General features: G+C 39.9%; 1 protein-coding gene across 1 annotated transcript in view; it reads left to right on the top strand.

Moving 5' to 3' along the window:
- The window catches only part of LOC121869626 (period circadian protein-like), a 33866-nt gene that overhangs the window by 3536 nt on the left and 8629 nt on the right, over positions 1–21701 (top strand). The window contains 19 exon segments of the mRNA XM_042371111.1: positions 358–463; positions 2486–2557; positions 3010–3182; positions 5505–5633; positions 5856–5941; positions 6189–6390; positions 6510–6725; positions 6891–7076; positions 8190–8344; positions 8796–8915; positions 9347–9472; positions 11989–12117; positions 12120–12205; positions 13663–13745; positions 14766–14907; positions 16123–16361; positions 16676–16820; positions 17065–17267; positions 20204–20272. Of these exon segments, the coding sequence (XP_042227045.1) occupies positions 358–463; positions 2486–2557; positions 3010–3182; positions 5505–5633; positions 5856–5941; positions 6189–6390; positions 6510–6725; positions 6891–7076; positions 8190–8344; positions 8796–8915; positions 9347–9472; positions 11989–12117; positions 12120–12205; positions 13663–13745; positions 14766–14907; positions 16123–16361; positions 16676–16820; positions 17065–17267; positions 20204–20272 (2667 nt within the window).

Below are 21701 nucleotides of genomic sequence, written 5' to 3'. Positions count from 1 at the left end.
TGATTGTGGAGCAGTTTAGGAGCTGGACCATAGCCTTTTCAGTTCAAGTATTGATAGTGATGATGCCGCCTCTTTCATGTGAGATTTTGAAACAAATTAGGGAAAGTTTTTTCATTTAATATCTGATTAGTCTGTCTGTGTGTCGTGTTGGTCATAATACTACCAGCATTTCCTCTTGCAGTAACCAACCATGGGATATCTTACACCTTCAAGATTATTATTCCTTCTTATTCTCTTTCCATCCGAGTCCCTGCAGTATGATATAGAGAGCAGTGTGGGAGTGTCTGTCTTAATGTTTATGTGAAATATAACTTGTTTCTCAACTGTGGTGTTGATGTAAGTGTTGTGTGTTCTCAGGGGTGACCATGGAGGAGCAATCCATCGACGATGCTAAGAATCCTGGCCAACAGGAGTCAGCATATGGGTCGTTGGAGTCCAGTTCCCAGGGACCATCACAAAAAAGGTAAGAGAGATGAGAATGAAAGAGAGAGAGAGATGAGAATGAAAGAGAGAGAGAGATGAGAATGAAAGAATGAGAGAGATGAGAATGAAAGAGCGAGATATGAGAGAGTTTTATTGGATTAACACCCCTAACTTATTTAACCTTAAGGTTAACCATCCTGACCTGACTTAACCTAGTGCTAACTTAACCTAACTTAACCCTTTCCTCTCCCTTGGATTGTATTAGGGTGGGGCTAAACCTCAGGTGATGACAATGTTCCTCGGGTAGATATGTAATGTATTAATTCTATCATCATCTCTATGGTGCTGAGATAACAAGTGCTGGAGGTTGTTAAGGATTTACTGGTGTACTTGTGTCAGCGTGAAATACATGAATTGGTTATCACCCTGTTCTGTTATTATGATATACGTACTGTATTGTAAATTCATCCACTCTTGTTTTGTAGTTGTTTCACGTCTTTATTCTCCCTATTCTGTGTACCTCATTTATCAATATCTCATTTTCTCACAATTTCTCATTCATATACGTCTCGGGGACGGTTGATTGTGATGTTAAAATTTAAAGGTTGGCGGGTGATGGAAGGAATAGCTTCATCTCGCCACCCGCCTCACCACCTGTCCATGTGTGTGTGTGTCTTTTTACCTGGAAAGATGCAACAGCCTCACCTACTCTACTATCACCCTTCTCATAACCTCTCTTATCCTTACCCAGTACTGTATTAAGGTGTTGTGACTTGCATTATGAAAACTACAGAAATGACCCTCCCTCTCCTGGCGTTTTTCCAGGTTGCAACAGAAAAATCGCACGCACCTGCGTGGTCAGAACAATGGTAAATTTGTTAGCGGTACAAAAAAAGAAAAGCGACCGACTTACAGCATTTGTAAACACAAGTAGATGGAAACAATGGTGTGAGGTTGACAAAATCTTTTTGGCCATTATAGTACAATATGAGAGCTGCTGTTGTTGTTTACCTGGAGTTAGTGCAGTGTAAGAGTAAACAAGATGGCATTTTTAAGTACTTACTGTATGCGAACTTTGCCTTCCATCTCATCTCTTGTGTGAGTCGTTACGCTTTATGGCTTTAGCTGAATGACAAATGCAGGAGATCTGAAGCTACAGTATCCAGGGAGATAATATCACAAGGGCAGAGGTACTGGGGTGGCAATGGGCGGCCCATATTGCAAAAGCAAACCAACGGCAGACAAGAGAAACCGTTCACCTGAGACCTAGAGCCCGGCCCAGCACAGTACTCCAGGTGTGTTGGTGAGGACAAGTGTTGAGGTACACAATGGAGGTCGTCACCCACCTGCTGTGATTGATCCAGGTGATGATGGTAATGATGTGTCGGCCATAATCTTAAAAAGGCAGCCATCACTGGTAGAAGTTAGCTGTAGGGGCGGCAGCTATTGTCAGCATATACCTAGATCACGCGCAGTATATCACAGAAAGAAGCAACAGGTGCAGTGAGAGAAAGAGGTGGATGGAGGGGGAGAGAAAACTGTAATAAAGGAAGCAAATATAGGAATAAATAAGGAAACAGAAGAAACAGGAATTTGGTAACAACAAAAATAAAAGAGAACAACAAACAAAGAATAAGGAACAGACATATGGAGATGAACAAGGAGGAAGAGAAGAGAGAATCAGATAGAAAGGTGACCATGACTGCCTTAGGTCCTCTGACTACCGTTCTGAGAGAGAAGTGAAAGTTGGGTGAAGAGAAAAGGAAGAAAAATACATAAGTCAGAAATATTGTTAGAAAGTGAAAGGGCGACACAGAGAAATGGATAAAGGAGGTTATTGAGGGGAAATAAAAATAAATTCCTTTTTATTAGGTATTGTCTTATAAGTGTGATATTTGGGATGATTGAGAAGTCTTATAAAAATACTGGTAATACTTGAGATGATTGAGGCACAAGTAAATGATTTAAACAACCGTATTAACTTGTATTTGATGATTTATTATTAAGATAATTAAGAAAGACTTTAATGATGGTACTGTATATAACTTGTTCTCTCCTCCAGTTACAGTGGCAGCAAGAGCCTTAACAGCGGGTCCAGTCACAGCAGTGGTTTTGGCGACAATGCTGATTTTAGGTGAGTGTTGAGGGTGTGTTTTGTGCTCATTGAGTCAGGTTCATGGGTTTCTTCAGCAGTAGTGCTAGTATAGGTACAGTGATGCTTCCCCCCCCCTTGGGTAGCTGTGTCGTGATGTCCCAAGTGTGTGTGTGTGTGTTTACATTGTGTGTTTTGACATAGGTTTATATTAGAGTAGATACGTCCATCATGTCACGTTGTCTCTGTTTGGAATGAGTGTTAAAGCTGTCTTGGCTATGGGGATTAAAGTGTGTTAGTTGTTTATATATTTTGGATGTGCGGGATAATGGGAGGTGTGTTATGTTACCTCACTATTAGGGAATTCCTCTCTGGGTGTGTCAGGGAGGTGGGAAGAGACATGACAAAGCTCATTTATGTTCTCTATTCACTTGTCTCTGTGTTTACTGTTGTGTCTTCTATTAAAAGATGTCCTGTTGTTGACCCCATACCAGTGAAAACAGGTTAAAGGAGGTTAAACACAAAGACCACAAACGGAAGAAGTTGAAGGAGAAGACTGATAAACTACTGCTCAAGGAGAAGGCTGAGAAGTTTATCAAGGAGGAGAAGAAGGAGAAGGAGAGAACAGGAGAACATGACCCCAGACTGACCAGCGAAACAGCCAGCAGTAAGTACAGGGTGTGTGTGTGTGTGTGTGTGTGCGTGAGTGTGTGTGCGTGCGTGCGTGCGTTACTGTAGTTTAGTTGGGGAGATTCATACCAGTTGTACTGGATGCTTTAATCAGGGTCAGATGGTCATATCAGGCACATTTGATTTAAAACTCGAGTGAAATTGTTGCTAAATATACTGTACAGTAGGGGGCAGTGAAATTTTGCTCAAAGCTGCACTCTTCAGGCATTGTTCCTTATACATATCTAAGACTCCATGCCAAATTTGAAGCTGATATGTTGAGGTTTAGTCTGCCGCATTTTCTACTGAAATTTTTAAATTTACCTACAGTACTAGCCAAACAGCCGCTGTGGCGGTGCAATGTTCTGTTCAGTGTTTATCAACTTGATTAGTGATTATGCTGGAGCTGCCATTGCTACTGCCACCTTAACTGACTATGGCATTATCACAAAGGATGACAAGAGTCAGGTTATTGGACCACATAAGCTGCGGGATGCGAGACAAAAATACCGATTTAAGAGGCAAGAAATTGAGATGGCTAGTTTAGATAATTTGACGTCACTCTATTTTGATGGTAAGAAGACCGCCACTCGTGTGATGATAAAGAATGAGAAGACCGAGAAATGGAGTTCGAGGATGATGGTGAAAGATCATTATGTCATCATGGTTGAGCCTGGCAATGAATATCTCACACATGTGACTCCCAAGACTGGACACGGAAAGCAGATTGCCAAAACTATTCACGAGTTTCTGGTGGAGAAAAATCTAACCCAGCAGCCCATTGTGTGTGTTGGTTGTGATGGAACCAATGTAAATGTAGGATCAGAAAATGGAGTCATTCATCATCTTGAAATGTTACTTGGTCACCCGCTCCATTATTTCATATGTCAGCTTCACGGAAATGAGCTGCCTTTCCGCGCAGTTTTTTATCACTATGATGGTAAACCAAGTGGTCCTGAGCATTGGCGTGGTCCCATTGGAAAGCAGATCAAGGAGTCTTTGTCTGAGCTTCCAGTTGTCGCCTTCCAGCCAGTCAGTTTCCCTGATTTCCCTGTGTTTAATGATGAAGTGGAGAAAGATCTGTCCTGGGATCAGAAATACCTGTATAGGATTTGTAAAGGAGTTATCACAGGTGTTGTTGAAGATGACTTGGCTGCTATTGAGCCAGGTCCTCCCTGTGTGTCAAGGTGGAACACCTTATGGAGTAGAATCCTCAGGCTGTATGTAGCAACATCAAGACCCAGCCATGAGTTGAAAAGAATTGTCATTACAATAATAAAGTTCAGTGCTCCAATGTGGTTTTACATCAAGATACACCCTTACGTAACACACGGCTCAAGGAACGTATTCCAGTCCCTGCTATATATGAAACACCTGAATAGTGAGGAGGAGACGATAGTGAAGAAGGCTGTCCAGAGAAATGCATACTTCGCCCACACAGATCAACTTCTTCTTGGTATGTGTGCAGATGAGGACATGACTGTTAGAGAAAAAGCTGTCTCAATGATAAGAAAAATTAGAGAGGAGAATCAGCAAAAGGAAGAATGCACTGGCAGATCTGAAGAGGAGGAGGAAGATTCTGATGCTGCTGTTGACGAGAATTTGTTAAACTATACTGATGAGGAGGGTAAAGATGGAGATGGGAATGAGGATGTGCCTCCTGTAGTCAACATGAGAAAGGTGGTGACTCCGAAACTAAAGTGGCAAGCAAAAAACTATCATTCCATGATTAACTGGAGGAATGAACTCAAGACTGAGCCTCCTTACATTGCTTCTCTGTCAAATCTACAGGTTAATGACATTCTTGAGACACCATTAGTGGTGCCCAAGTGGCCAAACAGCACTCAGGCGGTCGAGAGAGGCATAAAAGTGATGACTGAAGCTTGCACTGAAGTGACGGGATACGAATCGAGAGATGGATATATTAGGCAAAGATTATTGTCTAGGAAAATGATGCCAAGGTTCCGCACAAAAAAGAATTTCAATATGAACTTGTAATGATTTTCTATACGGTGTACCTGTAAAATAACATGTGAATTAAATCGATGTCACCCATGTAAAATTTATCATTATCCTGGAAAACATTAAATGACACCTAATTTTTGGTATACACTAAAAGTTGACAAAAAGTCGTTCGCGATGCGGCAGGGTAAGTATGCATGAAATGGCATGAAATTTTGCACAGGTGTTTGTTACAGCCATACAAACGATGCCTGAAAAGTGCAGCCTGCAACTCAAATAAAAGTGTTTTTTCCCTGCCCCCTACTGTACAGGAACCAAACTGTGATCATAAAAGTTTAACAAGACTTAACTCCTCCAGGTATTGCAACGGGTGTTGAGGAGAGCGCGTCAACGTTCAATGGCGACGACCGCAATGACCAGCCCACCCTTGTGTATACTCAAGCTCTTAACTACATCAGGAAGATCAAGGAACGATCCGCTGAACAAGGTAACCTGGGATTATTGTAATGAGTTTTGGAATTACGTTGTTGGAACAGTTTTTAATTTTACTTTTGGTATTTTTGGTTTACAGTGTGTTAAATTTTAAGAATTTTTTTATATTGTTTTATGTTAGTTAAGTGCTGTATAAGTTGTTCTTTGATGATGATAAAATTGTATGATTGATGGATATTTTGCCTCAACATTTTTCTTTATCCATTTTTTACCCCAGGTGTCCCATTCGCCAGTCGAGAGCTGATACAGTTACCGCGGGACACTCACGATGCGGCCGCCTTTCTCAAGAGTTTCAAGAGCGCTGTAAGTACATGAGTCCCTTATATAAATACAGGTAACGCCCCCCCACCCTCGGCCCCCATTTAACACGAGTATGCACTACAAGTGATCCTTTTGACGAAATTTGGGCTGATACTGATATGGTTATTGAAGAGCTTGAGTGTAATTGGAAGGTAAAACATGCCATGAGTTTGAGTGTTGTATATATGGAAGGTAGGGAATGTAGTGTTTGGTTTGGTCGGGTGATCAGCCGTTACCTTGGTTGTTACAGCGCGGCTTCACGGTTGCCATCAGCGTTCAGGACGGTACAGTGCTCCAGGTCTCCCCAGCCATCACTGACGTCCTAGGCTTCCCTAAGGACATGCTCATCGGACAGTCCTTCATCGACTTTGTCTACCCGAAGGATTCTATCAACTTGTCGTCCAAAATCATCCACGGATTGAATATGCCGTTCAGAACGGAGTCGCTCAATGGTAAGACAAATGTGTGTGTTTTGTTGTCGGTTTGTGAAATAATTATGAGAAGTAAGTGAACAATTCTCATGTTTTTTATTTTTGTGTAGAAATTATTGGAAGCCAATGCCCTCCCGCAGATAACTACGGGACGTCGTTCTTCTGCCGTATGAGGGTGTACCATGGCCTCAACACTTCCGGCTTTGGAGTACGCAACAAACGCACCCATTATAAGCCCTGCAAGATGGTCTTAAAATTCCACGACGCTTCGTGTTCGGACGAGACGGCATCCACCTACGGACCCAACTCCTCTCTTCTGCTGGCAGAAGTCATCCCTATAGAAAGCATTTACGCAGGTTAGTGGCAGCTCGGGAGTGTTTTGTGTCATGTCATAATCTCACTGTATATACTGTACCATGTACTGTATCTGTTTGGCTTTTATATACTGTACTCTACTCTACTCTGTTATGAAACTTATAGGGATTAAAATTAATGTGGATATTATTTTTCCTCTTGTGTAGTACCTGAAGAGACACCAGCCATGGGCAGCTTTAGCATAAGACACTCTGCATCGTGCAACTTCTCCGAGTACGACCCAGAAGCCATCCCCTACCTGGGTCATCTGCCACAGGACCTCACTGGCAACTCTGTCTTTGACTGTTATCATCCTGAGGACCTGCCACTGCTCAAGGCTGTTTATGAAGGAAGTGAGTATCGTGTGTGTGTGTGTGTGTGTGTGTGTTTTAATATACCTGTACTGTAGTTTACTTCCTTCCGTGTATCTTTGTTTTAGATACAGTGGTCCCTCGGTTAACGAACACAATTGTTCCAGAAGGTCGTTCGTTAACTGAAACCATTGTTTCAATGGGATTTTGGGTAATTGGTTCCAGCTCACCGAAAATTACATACAAAGTAAAAATAAATGCAGTAAAGTACACTTACTTTGAGGTGTGTATGTAGAAGGCTCCTGGTTGATGGTGATGATGGGAATTAGAAGTGGGGGTGGAGGAGAAGGGAGAAGAGAAGGAAGTGGGGGTGGAAGAGAAATCACCCCATGCTTCATGCCGTCATTTCACCCATAAAATTTTAAGTTCATTAGGCGTAATTCAAGATTACTTTCTTTAAATCAACACTGCACTGCACTATATATTGTCAATATGTAAAATAAATTTCAGAATGACCAATAATTGTACTGTAAAAACGTAAAAATAGTTTATGTTCAAGAGAGCCACAAGCAAGATGTTACCCCCACTGACCAGAGATACAAACTGACGCCTTGCTGGGTGAGTCAAGTGGCTGTTGGGCGCACCAAAACTAGTTTCCTGTACTGCAATTATGTTAAATAAGTGTTAAAATTACTAAAAAAATTAATATAAAACTTGGAAAATTATTGAATAGTACAACCTTCTTGATATTTACTCAAATGGGAACGAATTTAAGCCCTAGAACCGATTACTGTATTGGCGGACTAATATGCCAGCTGGTGAGCAAGCGAAAACATGTTGACATGATTTCGTAAAAAATTCGTTAACCGAATTGAAGATACTTATGGAAGGTAATTCGTTAGCCGAAATTTCGTTAACCGAGGCGTTCGCTAACCGAGGGATCACTGTATAAGAAATACTTTAATTAGACGAGATCAGTTTTCTATCAGGGAACACATAAATTGACCACTTACACCTAGTGAGACCATATACCATAATACAAGATGTGAATTAATGATAAAATGGGTTAGAATGTTAGTTGTTGAGGTGAAGGACGAAAGAGAATGTTTAATGTTATATTGTGTTACTTTTCAAACATTTATCTCCTTGCTTTAGTGGTGAGAGAACAAGGGAAGCCCCACAGAAGTAAACCCTACAGGTTCCGCACCTTCAACGGCAGTTACGTCACTTTACAGACCGAATGGCTTTGTTTTGTTAACCCCTGGACCAAGAGAATAGACTCCATCATCGGCCAACACAGAGTACTCAAGGTAAGTACCGTACCGTATGAGTGGGAGTCTTAAAACATCTCTCTCATGGTTGCTGTTACCTCCTTAAGCAGTGAGTGGAAGTTAGCTGTAGGGACGGTCGACCAAAGACCCACTACTGTACACATTTTAGTCTCACACATACACACCTTTTTTCACAAACATACTACATGCAGATCCTTTACACACACACACACACACACACACACACTTGCACACATGTACACACACACACATACACACTCACACACACTGGCTCCAAGAACAAGTACCATACACCTTCTGAACTCCTGGAGTGATCTTTTAACATATAAACTAGAAGGAAAATACAAGTTTGTCACTAATATAACAAACCTGCTGTGAGTAGAAAGTTAATAAGATAAAAATCAGGTCAATGTTAAATAAAAACTTATCATAAACATCAATTTAATAAAAATACATGTTTTCTCCACAGGGTCCCAGTGACATCGCAATATTCTTAGACCCTGGAGATAAGATACAGTCTCCTCTACCCGAAGAAGTCATGAAGGAGGCAAAGAAAGCACAAAATGACATACTGGAGTTGTTGGCAAAGGTGAGTCTCAGGAATTGAAATTAATTTAAACCTTAACTACAAAAAATGCATCGATTTAACCATGTCTTTATCATCAATCACAAAGAAACTACAATTATTTCACCTTTTTATCACAAGCCTGAATTATTATGGTAAAAGGACAGTGTTTGATTTAATGGTCATGCTATGCAGGTTTTGGTTCCTGGCTTAGATCAGTAAGAGACCGTTCATCTTGGGGTAGGGAATGGCTTGGTAGTTAATATCTCAGTTTCCATAGGTTATGTTTTATTATTTAGTTAGAATTTTGTGTCGTTGACTTTATCTGTGAATGAGGGAGTGTATGTTGGTCTTCTTGAAATTATTAGCCATTGTGTCAAAGTTGTAGAAGACTTGATAGAGTGAAAATCTACTGTAGTATATCCATCATGATGTTGTTGTCTTCCTCCTCACAGCCAGTTGCTACGTACAAAGACCCAAGCAAAGAGCCGCAGGAGATGAGGAGGAGGACGCTGGCTCACATGATGAGTTCCATCGTGGACGAACTAGACAGCATGGAGAAGAAAGGGAACATTTAAGAAGTATATATACTGTCCCATGTTCATTCTCCATCCTGGATACATTGTGCATTTATGAGGCTTTCAAAATGTCACACCCGAGGAAGCCATTATTGTATGTTTTAACTTTTTTCTTGTGGAAGTTTAAATCCAGTAAAATATTCAAGGTCCTGTTGTATTTTTTGAAAGCCTTGGATTTGTGTACATGTGTGTGTGTCTTCAGCATGTGGGAAAAAGGGGAATGAAAAAATCCTGTTTGTCTCAGGTTAAGATTTTAAGTGTTGTTTGCCATTTTATTGTCTATTATGAACTTGTCTGGTTATTATTCCTTTAATGGCTCTTGTCTTGATGAGTTTCTTGCACTCTATCAAGTCCATGTGGCCAAATGATACTGATATATATATATATATATATATATATATATATATATATATATATATATATATATATATATATATATATATATATATATATATATATATATATATATATATATATATATATATATATATTGTATATATAAATATATATATTGTATATATAAATATATATATATATATATATTGTATATATATATATATATATATATATATATATATATATATATATATATATATATATATATATATATATATATATATATATATATATAGAATGCAGAAAATGTTAAGTTCTCTCAGTTTTCTTTCTTCCTAGGTTATCAAGTATTATACCTAGACCACGTATGACCATAGTGATTTATATATATATATATATATATATATATATATATATATATATATATATATATATATATATATATATATATATATATATATATATATATATATATTAATGGATGACTATTAACAATGATATATGACTGAGAAATACTGAACTGAGAAATGTAAATGAAATATTGGGTATTATAAATGACAGAAAACATAAGGAACAGGAGAAATGTGTTGAATAAAAGAAATGAAAGATGAGAAGTTTGTTTAACCCTTTGAGGATGAATGTTAATTTAATCATCGTCCTCAAAGGGTAAGTACATCATTCTCAAAGGGTTAAATCATTGTCCTTAGAGGGTTAACTCATTGTTCTCAAGGGCTTAAGGATGTTTTACAAATTTGGTACTTGAGAATTACAGAAAAAAAATTGAAACTAAAGCAGATTACCGACTGTATGTTGGAACTGTATTTTGGTTCTTGAATGTGTCTTTGTGTGGGATGTGTGGTACAGTGGGTGTGATGGTACAACAGCTACCTCTAGATTTATACGGTAGTCGCGTCATTGATACGGCCGTCCGAATAATTAGAAAACACGCGAATCTAACATTACGCTTTGATTCATTTCACGTAATTCGAGAGGCAGCTATATCGATCCACATGTGACAAGGTGAAGAAAATCTGGTTCTTGAATTGTATAAGGAACATGTGGAAGGGAAGGTTTACATGAATGTGAACGAATAACCCAAGAGAAGAGCGAATGAAATATAATGAGGTAATGCAGTGTGAGGAACTGAAGTGCATCTGGTCCTTTTAGTGAGGCTGTAAGGTGGACATTGTTGGACATATAATGTGACTGTGTGTGTGAGAGAGAGAGAGAGAGAGGAATAGTTTGAGATTGAATGAAAAATGGTATTGTGAAGAGTGAATTTTTTTTTTATGTATGCAGTACAAAAGTTGAGTGAGGTGGTAGATGTATTATTATTATTTTCAGGACAATATAAGTTAAATTTTGTTGCTTGTTGCTCCTCATCATGATAAACAATAACAAGTCACAGTTTAACACATTTGATTCATCTTGTGTTCAGTAGTTTGGACAACTCTTGGCTCTATACAGTGCAGTACACTACGTATATTGTCATGTGCATTTATTTTCCATTGATATAATATTCATTTCTTAATTGTTTCATGGCCTGTGTTATATTATCTATAAGTATTTTAATGTTAATGTGTTGGAATTTGTTGAAGTTGACCATAAACAGTTGTACTTGAGAGTGAATATTAGGGTCACACATGTGTCCGTCTACACCTGCATCAAATATCTTAAATTGCTGACTGTCGTTGGAGTCTGGGACACATTAACAATGGAACCACAGAATTTGTGTCCTAGAAAAGAGAGATTTGGTCTTACAGTATCCTTTTTGGTTTAATTTCAATGGTTTAGCATTTTGGACTTGCTTAACTCAGATGTTAATAATGTGAGAAGTGGTGGAGGCTGGCAACCTGGTGGTCTCATGTCATGGGATGTTGTAGAAATGTCTGACTTGGTCACAGTTTCCCACCAATCAGGACCAAGGCTCAGTCGTTATGGGGGAGATCTCCCCTCACCAAGACGACCGTTGTTATGAATCCAACCCCTCAACTTCCACCCCATCCAGCTACAGCAAGCTCAACTACACTGAAACTCTCCAGAGGTACTGTCAAAATATGATGGTGCAGCGAAGGACTTACTCTTCCATGTTTACAATATGCCAACACTTGCCTTATGGAGTTCAAACTGTATGAAATTATTTAAAAGCCGTTTAACTCTCTTAAAAAGTAATTGCTTTCAAGTCAAGTACGTGGATTGAGGGTCATGGCAATTTGGGACATCGACGTGCAAGTCCTTCCTGTCGCCGCTGTGATGTCTGTCAACGAATTTCGAGTGTGGTGTTTTAGGCTGATAGTGACCCCAACTCTTTTAGGTCCAGAAAGGTCAGGAGAGTGTCAATTCTTCATCTGAGTCCCCTTCCAGTTATGGCCAACTCAACTACTCAGAGACCATACATAGGTAAGATTCATCACAGTCTTGACGCTGGCTCATGGATGACATACCCAACGTGTGTAGCTAGCTGGCTCACTGTCCGTTGATAAGGCATGAGAGACTATTACGTTGTGTAGTTAACTGCACTTCCTTAGTAAGTTGGGGGGAGGGGAGATACATGGTACAGTAGTTAGTGTATGTGTGTGTCAGAGGAGGACAAATATGAGTAATATTCTACACCATTTTGCTTTTCCTCATTTTCCTCTTGAAGTTATTATTACTTTTTAAATTTTTTTCCTTTATCATCTGTTTTTCTTGTCTGTATGAGTGTTAAGAGAAGCTTCAGGTAGGGTTAGGATATACAGGAATTACAAGTAGCAATACACAGCAGAATACAACCTTATCACAATGTCTTGTGACCACACACACACACACACACACACACACACACACACACACACACACACACACAGGTGACAGAGGTGTACAGTAAGGGGTATGACATGGTGTGTTGCAGAGAGCCATTGAGGTAATATTTTTAGTTACAGAAGTGAGGAAGGTCATCAGATCATGTCATTTCCAGATTCATGTTAGATATTTAGTTTTTATCTTATTATTTACAATGTGGAGACTTGTCTTATTAAAAAAAAGGTTTGTAGTTATAGTATTTCATATATATTGTGTATTAGAACATTTCCTGTCCTCTCTCTATGGGTAAATAGATGACCATAACTTATCTGATCCATTTTAAAACTTAACATCAGAAACATTATAGATGCAACATGATGGTTTATAAGTTGTACTTCTTATCTTAGTAACTTAAACACAGCACTGTGTTCTGTCTGTAATGCTTCTGCTGGGGTTATTAGTTTTAAAATGTGTCCGGTAGTTTATGGATGCTGTGTATTATTAATTGGGTAGTGTATATATTGTGTATGTATGTATATATTGTGTATGTATGTAAGTATGTATGTATGTATGTATGTATACATTTCATGGGTGTCTTAGAAACTTGATCCTGATATATAGTCTCGTAGCTGAACTGACAAGTACAGTACAGTCAACAACACACAGTACAGTACTTACTTTAAAATGTTAAGTAATAGTATGTAAACATTTGGGCTAAGGGAACACACTTGTCCCCCTGTAGTGTACTGAGGAACTAACTAGAAAGGACTAATGCCTGTTTGTGTGTCTGTGGGTGCTCTCGAGTCCAACTAACCTTGAGGGAAATGTTTCAATACTATTTTGTGATTTAAAAATAATATTTGATAAAGTATTGCAGCCTGGAAATATGATGGATAGAGTGATGTTAAATGTATAGTTAGGGTGAGAGCTGTGAGTGAGTGAGGCTGAGAGGTGAGGGAGGGAGATGTCATTTGTAATGTGTGGGGCAGGATCTGTAATACTGCATGAGATAAAGTTAAAATACCAGGTTAATATATACAGTTATGTAATGGCCCAAATTTCTCCTTTATTTTTAGATTCTTCAGAAGTCACCCAAAGACAGCTTCTTCTGACGAGAGCGGTGACAGCAAGATGGAGGTGTCTCACTCGGGAAGCTTAGGTAAGGACATGGCAGGCATTATGTACTGAGGTCTATCTTGGAGAAAAGTGATTACTATGAAAGAAATGCCGCAACAGTTATTAATATATGTTTTACAGCCATGAACAAGTCTTTCTACATCCTTTACACATTGCTGGTATTGATATTACCTCCTGGACCAGTCATTGAGTGACTGGCTACAACACTTTGGTATAATAACTCTGTGAGATGTTAATAGTTTCAAACAAGAATGTAAAGGAATTTTGTTCATGATTGTACAGACTTAATAGAGGGAATAATATAATGTATTTAGAAAAGTACAAATACTTACTGTAGGGATTAATGTGGAGAGAAAAATGTAGTTTGAATTATCATTGGTTTGATTGATTGATTTATGGAATTTAGGCACAAAGTCCAACACTGGAGCCAATAGGCCAAATTATCAATGGGAACCCAGATTTTAGTTACTACAGATAGAGGACTTCACTATACAGTACACACACTGGAGTATTAATAGAGGACTTCACTATACAGTACACACACTGGAGTATTAATAGAGGACTTCACTATACAGTACACACACTGGAGTATTAATAGAGGACTTCACTATACAGTACACACACTGGGGTAGTAATAGAGGACTTCACTATACAGTACACACACTGGAGTAGTAATAGAGGACTTCACTATACAGTACACACACTGGAGTCTATTATTAAGATATTGTTAGTGAGGGAGACGTCAGTGGTGGCGGTCACAACTGATGCTCATTTCTTCCACTGGATGTATCTTTTTTCTCTGACATTCTTGACATTGTTGTGAATGTACTGTACAGTACAGTACAATACCTGGATATAAACTGTTCTATATTTTGAAGAATGTCTTGTATTTCATGCACACAACTTGCTCAGTAATGATATAAATATGAAGTCAAACCATTGGCCAAGGATTCCCATTGTGGTCTTGCATTTTTTCTTTTTCCCTATATGTCTATTTTGGGTTTTGCCTTCAAGGGCAGTGTTAATTTATCTTTTTCTGAAGATGGCAAGAGTAGCACCCATCCAGCCTTTTCTTTGTGTGGTGGTTCAGGGAATCACAAGCAGTCGCAGACGCTATCACACTCACAGACTCTCTCACAGTCCCAGTCTGGGTCGGGTTCTGGCGATAACTGTGACCACACCAGGTAAAGACGAATGATACTCATTTATTATTATTATTATATATATATATATATATATATATATATATATATATATATATATATATATATATATATATATATATATATATATATATATATATATATATATATATATATATATATATATATATATATATATATATATATATATACTGTAAGGGCGTAAGTAAATCACTGTAGGAAAGAAGAAATAATTACATCTTCAGGGTGAGACAGACCAGTCTGCACTCATCCCTGAAGATGTGAACACACGTAAAAGCGCTTGGGGAACTTCGTGTTTTCTTTCTTTCCTTGTGGAAATAGCATATATATATATATATATATATATATATATATATATATATATATATATATATATATATATATATATATATATATATATATATATATATATATATATATATATATATATATATATATATATATATATATATATATATATATATATATATATATATATATATATATATATATATATATATAATATATATATATATATATATATATATATATATATATATATATATATATATATATATATATATATATATATATATATATATATATATATATATATATATATATATATATATATATATATATATATATATATATACACATACATACATTGGAATGTCTGAATGTACGAGCTAAACGAAGTACTGTATGCCACCCTGTTGTCCCCGGTTCACCAATGAGGTGGTCTCTCCTTGACTGATTCATTCTTATATGACACAACAGACCCAACGATATTTATTGTTACCTAATTATCTTTCACCTTTATGATCTACCTTATGACATATAATTATTGTAGGCATGAGGGTGGCAGGTATAATTATCAGGGAGAGAGAGAGAGAGAGAGAGAGAGAGAGAGAGAGAGAGAGGAATAATTTAACAGTGCCAAGTGGTTGTGACGAATTACCTCATTGGAAGTCAACTCGTCAACCACTCGTGTAGCTTTGACTTGAGTGATTCCCTTTAATAGCGTTTATCAATGATTCCTCCCGTGTTGTGACTCGTGTGGATGACTGAGAACAGAAAAGTTACTCAGCTGTGAAATTTTTAGCTTTGTGATAATGTCTAATTATTACTGTGGGTGACTATAGATGTATACAGTAGTTGATATGTGAGGTTTGTGTGGTCTTTTTACTGTGGATTAATCCTAAGACAACTTCATTTGCCTCTCGTGAATATCAGAAAGTCAGAAAGCACAGGAAACGGGAGCGGCAGCGGGGAAACGGGCAGGACATCGAGCGCCGGACGTTCCTACTGCCACATCCAACTAACGGAGGAAGTACTGTCAAAGCACAACGCTGACATGCAGAAGATCTTCATGCAACGGCAGAAGACCGGAGGCAAGACTTACAAGGACAAGTGTAAAATGAAAACAAAGATGAAACAGATGAAGAAGCCTTTTGAACGGGTAGGTGACTCATGTTTCTCTCTTATATTTAACTTGATTAGGAAGTAGTGATATGTGTGTGTGTGTGTGTGTAACCAGATAACAAGTTGCCTGGTGGTGATGTTAGGGGAGAGAGGGACCTGGTGCTGTGGAGTGATGCTAGACTGTTTGAACTAACTGAGTTTAACCGGATCAGTGTGTTGGGAGAGGGAGGACACTGGGATGTTTGTTGTTCCTACATGGAAAGATTTTCTTCTTAAGATTGAAAAGTCTTGAAATAATATTACTTCATTCATGTTTACATACAATAAACTTTAATTTATATAAAATTAATTTCTACAATTAAAGATAAAAAAAATTAAATGTTAACACTGATGGTACACAAGCAACCGTTCCTTGCACCTTCTGCGGCCGATTCTGGTTCTACCCTCAAGCCTCCCTCGGCGGATGTGTGGATGCAGGTGGAGAACAAACCTCACATTCCCTCCTCAGGGTGAGTCAGATTGTTGCGTAAAGTTTCTAAGTCACGTTTTGTGTTTTGTTTACTGTCTCCGCTCCGTTGAAGTTGTCGGTTCATTCTCATTGGCTGATTCCCTGACATGTTAAAAAATGCATCTCTTAACAAAATTTCTTAACTACCAGGTGTTAGTGATGTTAGAGTCTTGATATTACTTTTGGATGATAAACTATAACAGTTTGTGGGGAGGAAATAATATGATTGTCTTTATCCCCAACAGATGTGGTGGAGCGCGTGTTGGGCCGAGTGCCGGTGGTAACTTAGCCACGCCATCCTACTCGGGCATCGTGCCAGGGTTTTACTTCCCCACCAGCACCCCCAGCATGTCTCCCTTACCTCGAGTCGACTCCATTAACGTGAATCGGGCGCCCGGACCAACGCTCGTCATGCCTCCGCAACAACCGGCCTTTATTCAACCTCAAGGTGCGTAGCGTACTCTAGTGACTGTACTGAGTAGTTGTCATAGAACCCATCTCTGCTTCACTAACAGTTGTACAGTTAAGCCTCTATTTAACTGACTATATGGAGAGGAAAGTCTATTATATCGAAGGTCCATTAGATATGAAACCTCCATCTAATGAGCTATAAAGAGATGAAACTTCGTTATATCGAGTGACCATTAGCTGTGCCCCCCCCCCCCAATGGATTATATGGAAAGAGAAGTTCGTTGTATGGAAGTTCACTGTAATATTAGAGGTTTAGTTAAAGTAGAAATTAAATCTTCATTAAAAATTGCCAAGTTTAGTCGGGTAGAAAGTTTGTCTCCATCATTAAGAACAGTTGTTTGACACTGGGGGGTTGGTTGTTAAGATAGAAACTACAGGTGTGGAAATTCACAAGGATGGCGACCTGTACTGTTGTGTCACGATAGTTCACAGTTGATGCTGTGAGAAGTGTTTCCATAGTGTGTTAAAGTTTGTCTCAATTAGGTTTGTTGATTGTTAAGACGTACAGTGAAGGAAAGGTGTAGCTGGTGCCAAGGTTCAGCCGGGGAGGAATTATGTTAGGAATGGTTTTTATAAGGGTAGTTAATGTATTTTGATAAAGTTAATGATTTTATAAAGGTAATTAAAGATATATTCTGTGATCAACTCCGTCCCTTACATTAGACTATCATACAAACCAATATGTAAATACTCACACTTAAATTTGTGTTTAAGTGATGTAGTGTGTGTGTGTGTGTGTGTGTGTGTGTGTTTGTGTGTGTGTGTGTACAGTAACACAAGTATTAATGTTGTTCATGATGGCACAATTAGTATTTTTCTCAAAGGTAAGACAGTGCAGTGTAGCACAATCACTTAGTTCTTTTACATTGTCATAATAAGGTGAGAAGCTGATTCCTGTTGGTGATATGAGTGAATTAATATTGTCATTAGATCATCACATTACAAAACTGTCTGAAAATCCCATCACAGGTTGTTGCTCTTGTTGGTGATGCTCAGTTTTGTTGGTTTAATCCACATTAGATGAGAGAGAGTTGTAGTGTGTGTATTTAATGATAGATTATTATTAGAGTTAGGTGGCAGGCTTTCTCCCTCACCATGGAATTATTCACAGGCTTATTATTACTGATTACTGCATCTATACTATATTGCTAATTGTGTAAAGCTTTTAGTTTTACGATTATGAATTGCAACAAGTAAGAGAGATTTTTAAATGAGCTTGGTGGAACTGTATTTAATGAGTAATCTTGGGTGACATTTGAGGTAATATATGTTGTATGAAATGTATATGTGTATCTGATGAACTTTTGAGTCTGTAAGGATTGTAAATGGTGTCTACTTGATGTTAAGGGGACTTTCTGTAGTGCATATAGGAGGAAGGTGAGATGGTATGATGGAAGAGGTTGACCATAGTGAGGTAGTTTAGGCCTGATGGGAGAATGACTAAGGCAAGGTGATTATCCCTTAAATGGTGGCCATCATCAGTGGATGTTAGCTGTAGGGACGGTGGCCATCATCAGTGGATGTTAGCTGTCGGGACGGTGGCCATCATCAGTGGATGTTAGCTGTAGGAACGGTGGCCATCATCAGTGGATGTTAGCTGTAGGGACGGTGGCCATCATCAGTGGATGTTAGCTGTCGGGACGGTGGCCATCATCAGTGGATGTTAGCTGTAGGAACGGTGGCCATCATCAGTGGATGTTAGCTGTAGGGATGGTGGCCATCATCAGTGGATGTCAGTTGTAGGGTCTGTGGCCATCATCAGTGGAAGTTAACTGTAGGGACGGTGGCCATCATCAGTGGAAGTTAACTGTAGGGACGGTGGCCATCATCAGTGGATGACAGTTGTAGGGTCTGCGTCATCATCAGTGGATGTTAGCTTAGGGACGGTGTGGGCCATCATCAGTGGATGTTAGGTTGTGGTCTGTAATATCATCAGTGGATGTCAGCTGTAGGTTCGGTGGGCCATCATCAGTGGATGTCAGTTGTAGGGTTCAGGTCATCATCAGTGGATGCTGAAGTTGTAGGGTCTGTGGCCATCACTGTGTGGATGCTGTTGTAGGTTCAGGCCATCACTGCGGATGCTCGCTGTGGTGGCTTATGGCCATCATCAGTGGATGTCAGTTGTAGGGACGGTGGCCATCATCAGTGGATGTTAGCTGTAGGGACGGTGGCCATCATCAGTGGATGTCAGTTGTAGGGTCGGTGGCCATCATCAGTGGATGTCAGTTGTAGGGTCGGTGGCCATCATCAGTGGATGTTAGCTGTAGGGTCTGTGGCCATCATCAGTGGATGTCAGTTGTAGGGTCTGTGGCCATCATCAGTGGATGTCAGTTGTAGGGACGGTGGCCATCATCAGTGGAATTTTCACATGCCTTGTATTCTTGGAGCCGGGTATCATTTGCCACTAGTAAAAGGTTAAAAGTGTTGGCAGAGGTATGTTGTGAGTGATGTGTGGAGGAAGGCTAAAGGAAGGGTTGATGAGTAGAGTGAGGAGTCTGTGTTGTGTGGGGGGACAGTTATAGATAAATAATAACAAAATGAAAAGAGACTTTGTTTACTGTAGTTGATTGGTGGTTGTTTGTTGAGTGATTTAATAAATAGAAAGAGAGAAGGGTTGGTTTATACACCAGCGCCACACACACACATATGTTTGTCTAGCTTATATTTTACTTTTGTACTGAAGGTCTTACCCTCACACACTCACTGCTGCTTACTGTTGATGCTCAATTGTCCTGAACCACTTTCCTCACTCACACGCATTGTCTTAGTCTTTCCCAGTGTATCTGTTGTCTTTACATGACCACACACACACACACGTTGTATTAGATTGATTGCACTGTCAGCCAGACTTTGCTTAAGTCGTACCCCATTTTGTGTGTCCTCATTATCACGTCAACTCTCCTGACCCCACAGCCCATTCTCAAGAAATCCATGTCAACTACATGCAAATGGGCGGTGTTCCTGTACATCCATGGACGAACTGTATGTATGAATAACTAAGACTAGTAATAAGTTAGTTGTCCTTTCCTGTGGCTTCCTTTCTCCTACTCACAGTTGATTTGTGTTTATGTATTCCTGCTGCTTCTCACACACACACACACACACACACACACACACACACACACACACACACACACACACACACACACACACACATCTGCTTTCACACACCCATCCTGCTGTTCCCACACACTCATCCTGCTTGTCTCACACACCCATCCTGGTTGTTCCCCACACACTCCATCCCCTGTTGTTCTCACACACACTCTATCCTGTTGTTCCCACACACTCCATCCTGCTGTTCCCCACACACCCATCCCCTGTTGTTCTCACACACACCCATCCTGCTGTTCCCACACACACCCATCCTGCTGTTCCCACACACCCATCCTGCTGTTCCCCACACCCCATCCTGTGTCCCCACACCCATCCTGTTCCCACACACCCATCCTGCTGTTCCCACACACCCCATCCTGCTGTTCCACACACCCATCCTGCTGTTCCCCACACACCCATCCCTGCTGTCTCACACACCCATCCTGCTGTTCCCACACACCCATCCTGTTGTTCCCACACACCCATCCTGCTGTCTCAACACTATCCTGCTGTCCCCACACACCCATCCTGTGTCCCCCCACTCTATCCTGTTGTTCCTCACACACCCATCCTGTTGTCCCCACACACTCCCATCCTGCTGTTCTCACACCCATCCTCTGTTGTTCCCCACACCTCCATCCTGTTGTTCCTCACACACCCCATCTCTGCTGTTCCTCACACACCCCATCCTGCTGTTCCCCACACACCCATCTCTGTTGTTCTCACACACCCCATCTCTGTTGTTCCCACACACTCATCTCTGTTGTTCTCACACACTCTATCTCTGTTGTTCCCCACACCCATCCCTGTTGTTCCCACACCCCATCCTGCTGTTCCCCACACACCCATCCTGTTGTCCCCACACACACCTATCCTGCTGTTCCCCACACACCTATCTCTGTTGTTCCCCACACACCCCCATCCCTGTTGTTCCCACACACCCATCCTGTTGTTCCCCACACACCCATCTCTGTTGTTCACCAACACTCCATCTCTGCTGTTCCCACACACCCATCCCTGCTGTTCCTCACACACCCATCCTGCTGTCTCCACACACCCATCCTGCTGTTCCCCACACACCTATCCTGCTTGTCCCCACACACTCCATCTCTGCTTGTTCCCCACACACTTATCTCTGTTGTTCCCCACACACTCTATCCTGTTGTTCCCCACACACTCCCATCTCTGTTGTCTCACACACTCTATCTCTGTTGTTCCCCACACACCCATCCTGCTGTTCCACACACCCCATCCTGTTGTTCCTCACACACCATCCTGTTGTTCTCACACACTCATCTCTGCTGTTCCCACACAC

The sequence above is a fragment of the Homarus americanus genome, unplaced genomic scaffold (genome assembly GCF_018991925.1).
Source record: "Homarus americanus isolate GMGI-L3 unplaced genomic scaffold, GMGI_Hamer_2.0 scaffold23578, whole genome shotgun sequence".
Taxonomy (NCBI): domain Eukaryota; kingdom Metazoa; phylum Arthropoda; class Malacostraca; order Decapoda; family Nephropidae; genus Homarus; species Homarus americanus.
This window is presented reverse-complemented; position numbering and strand designations above follow the sequence as displayed.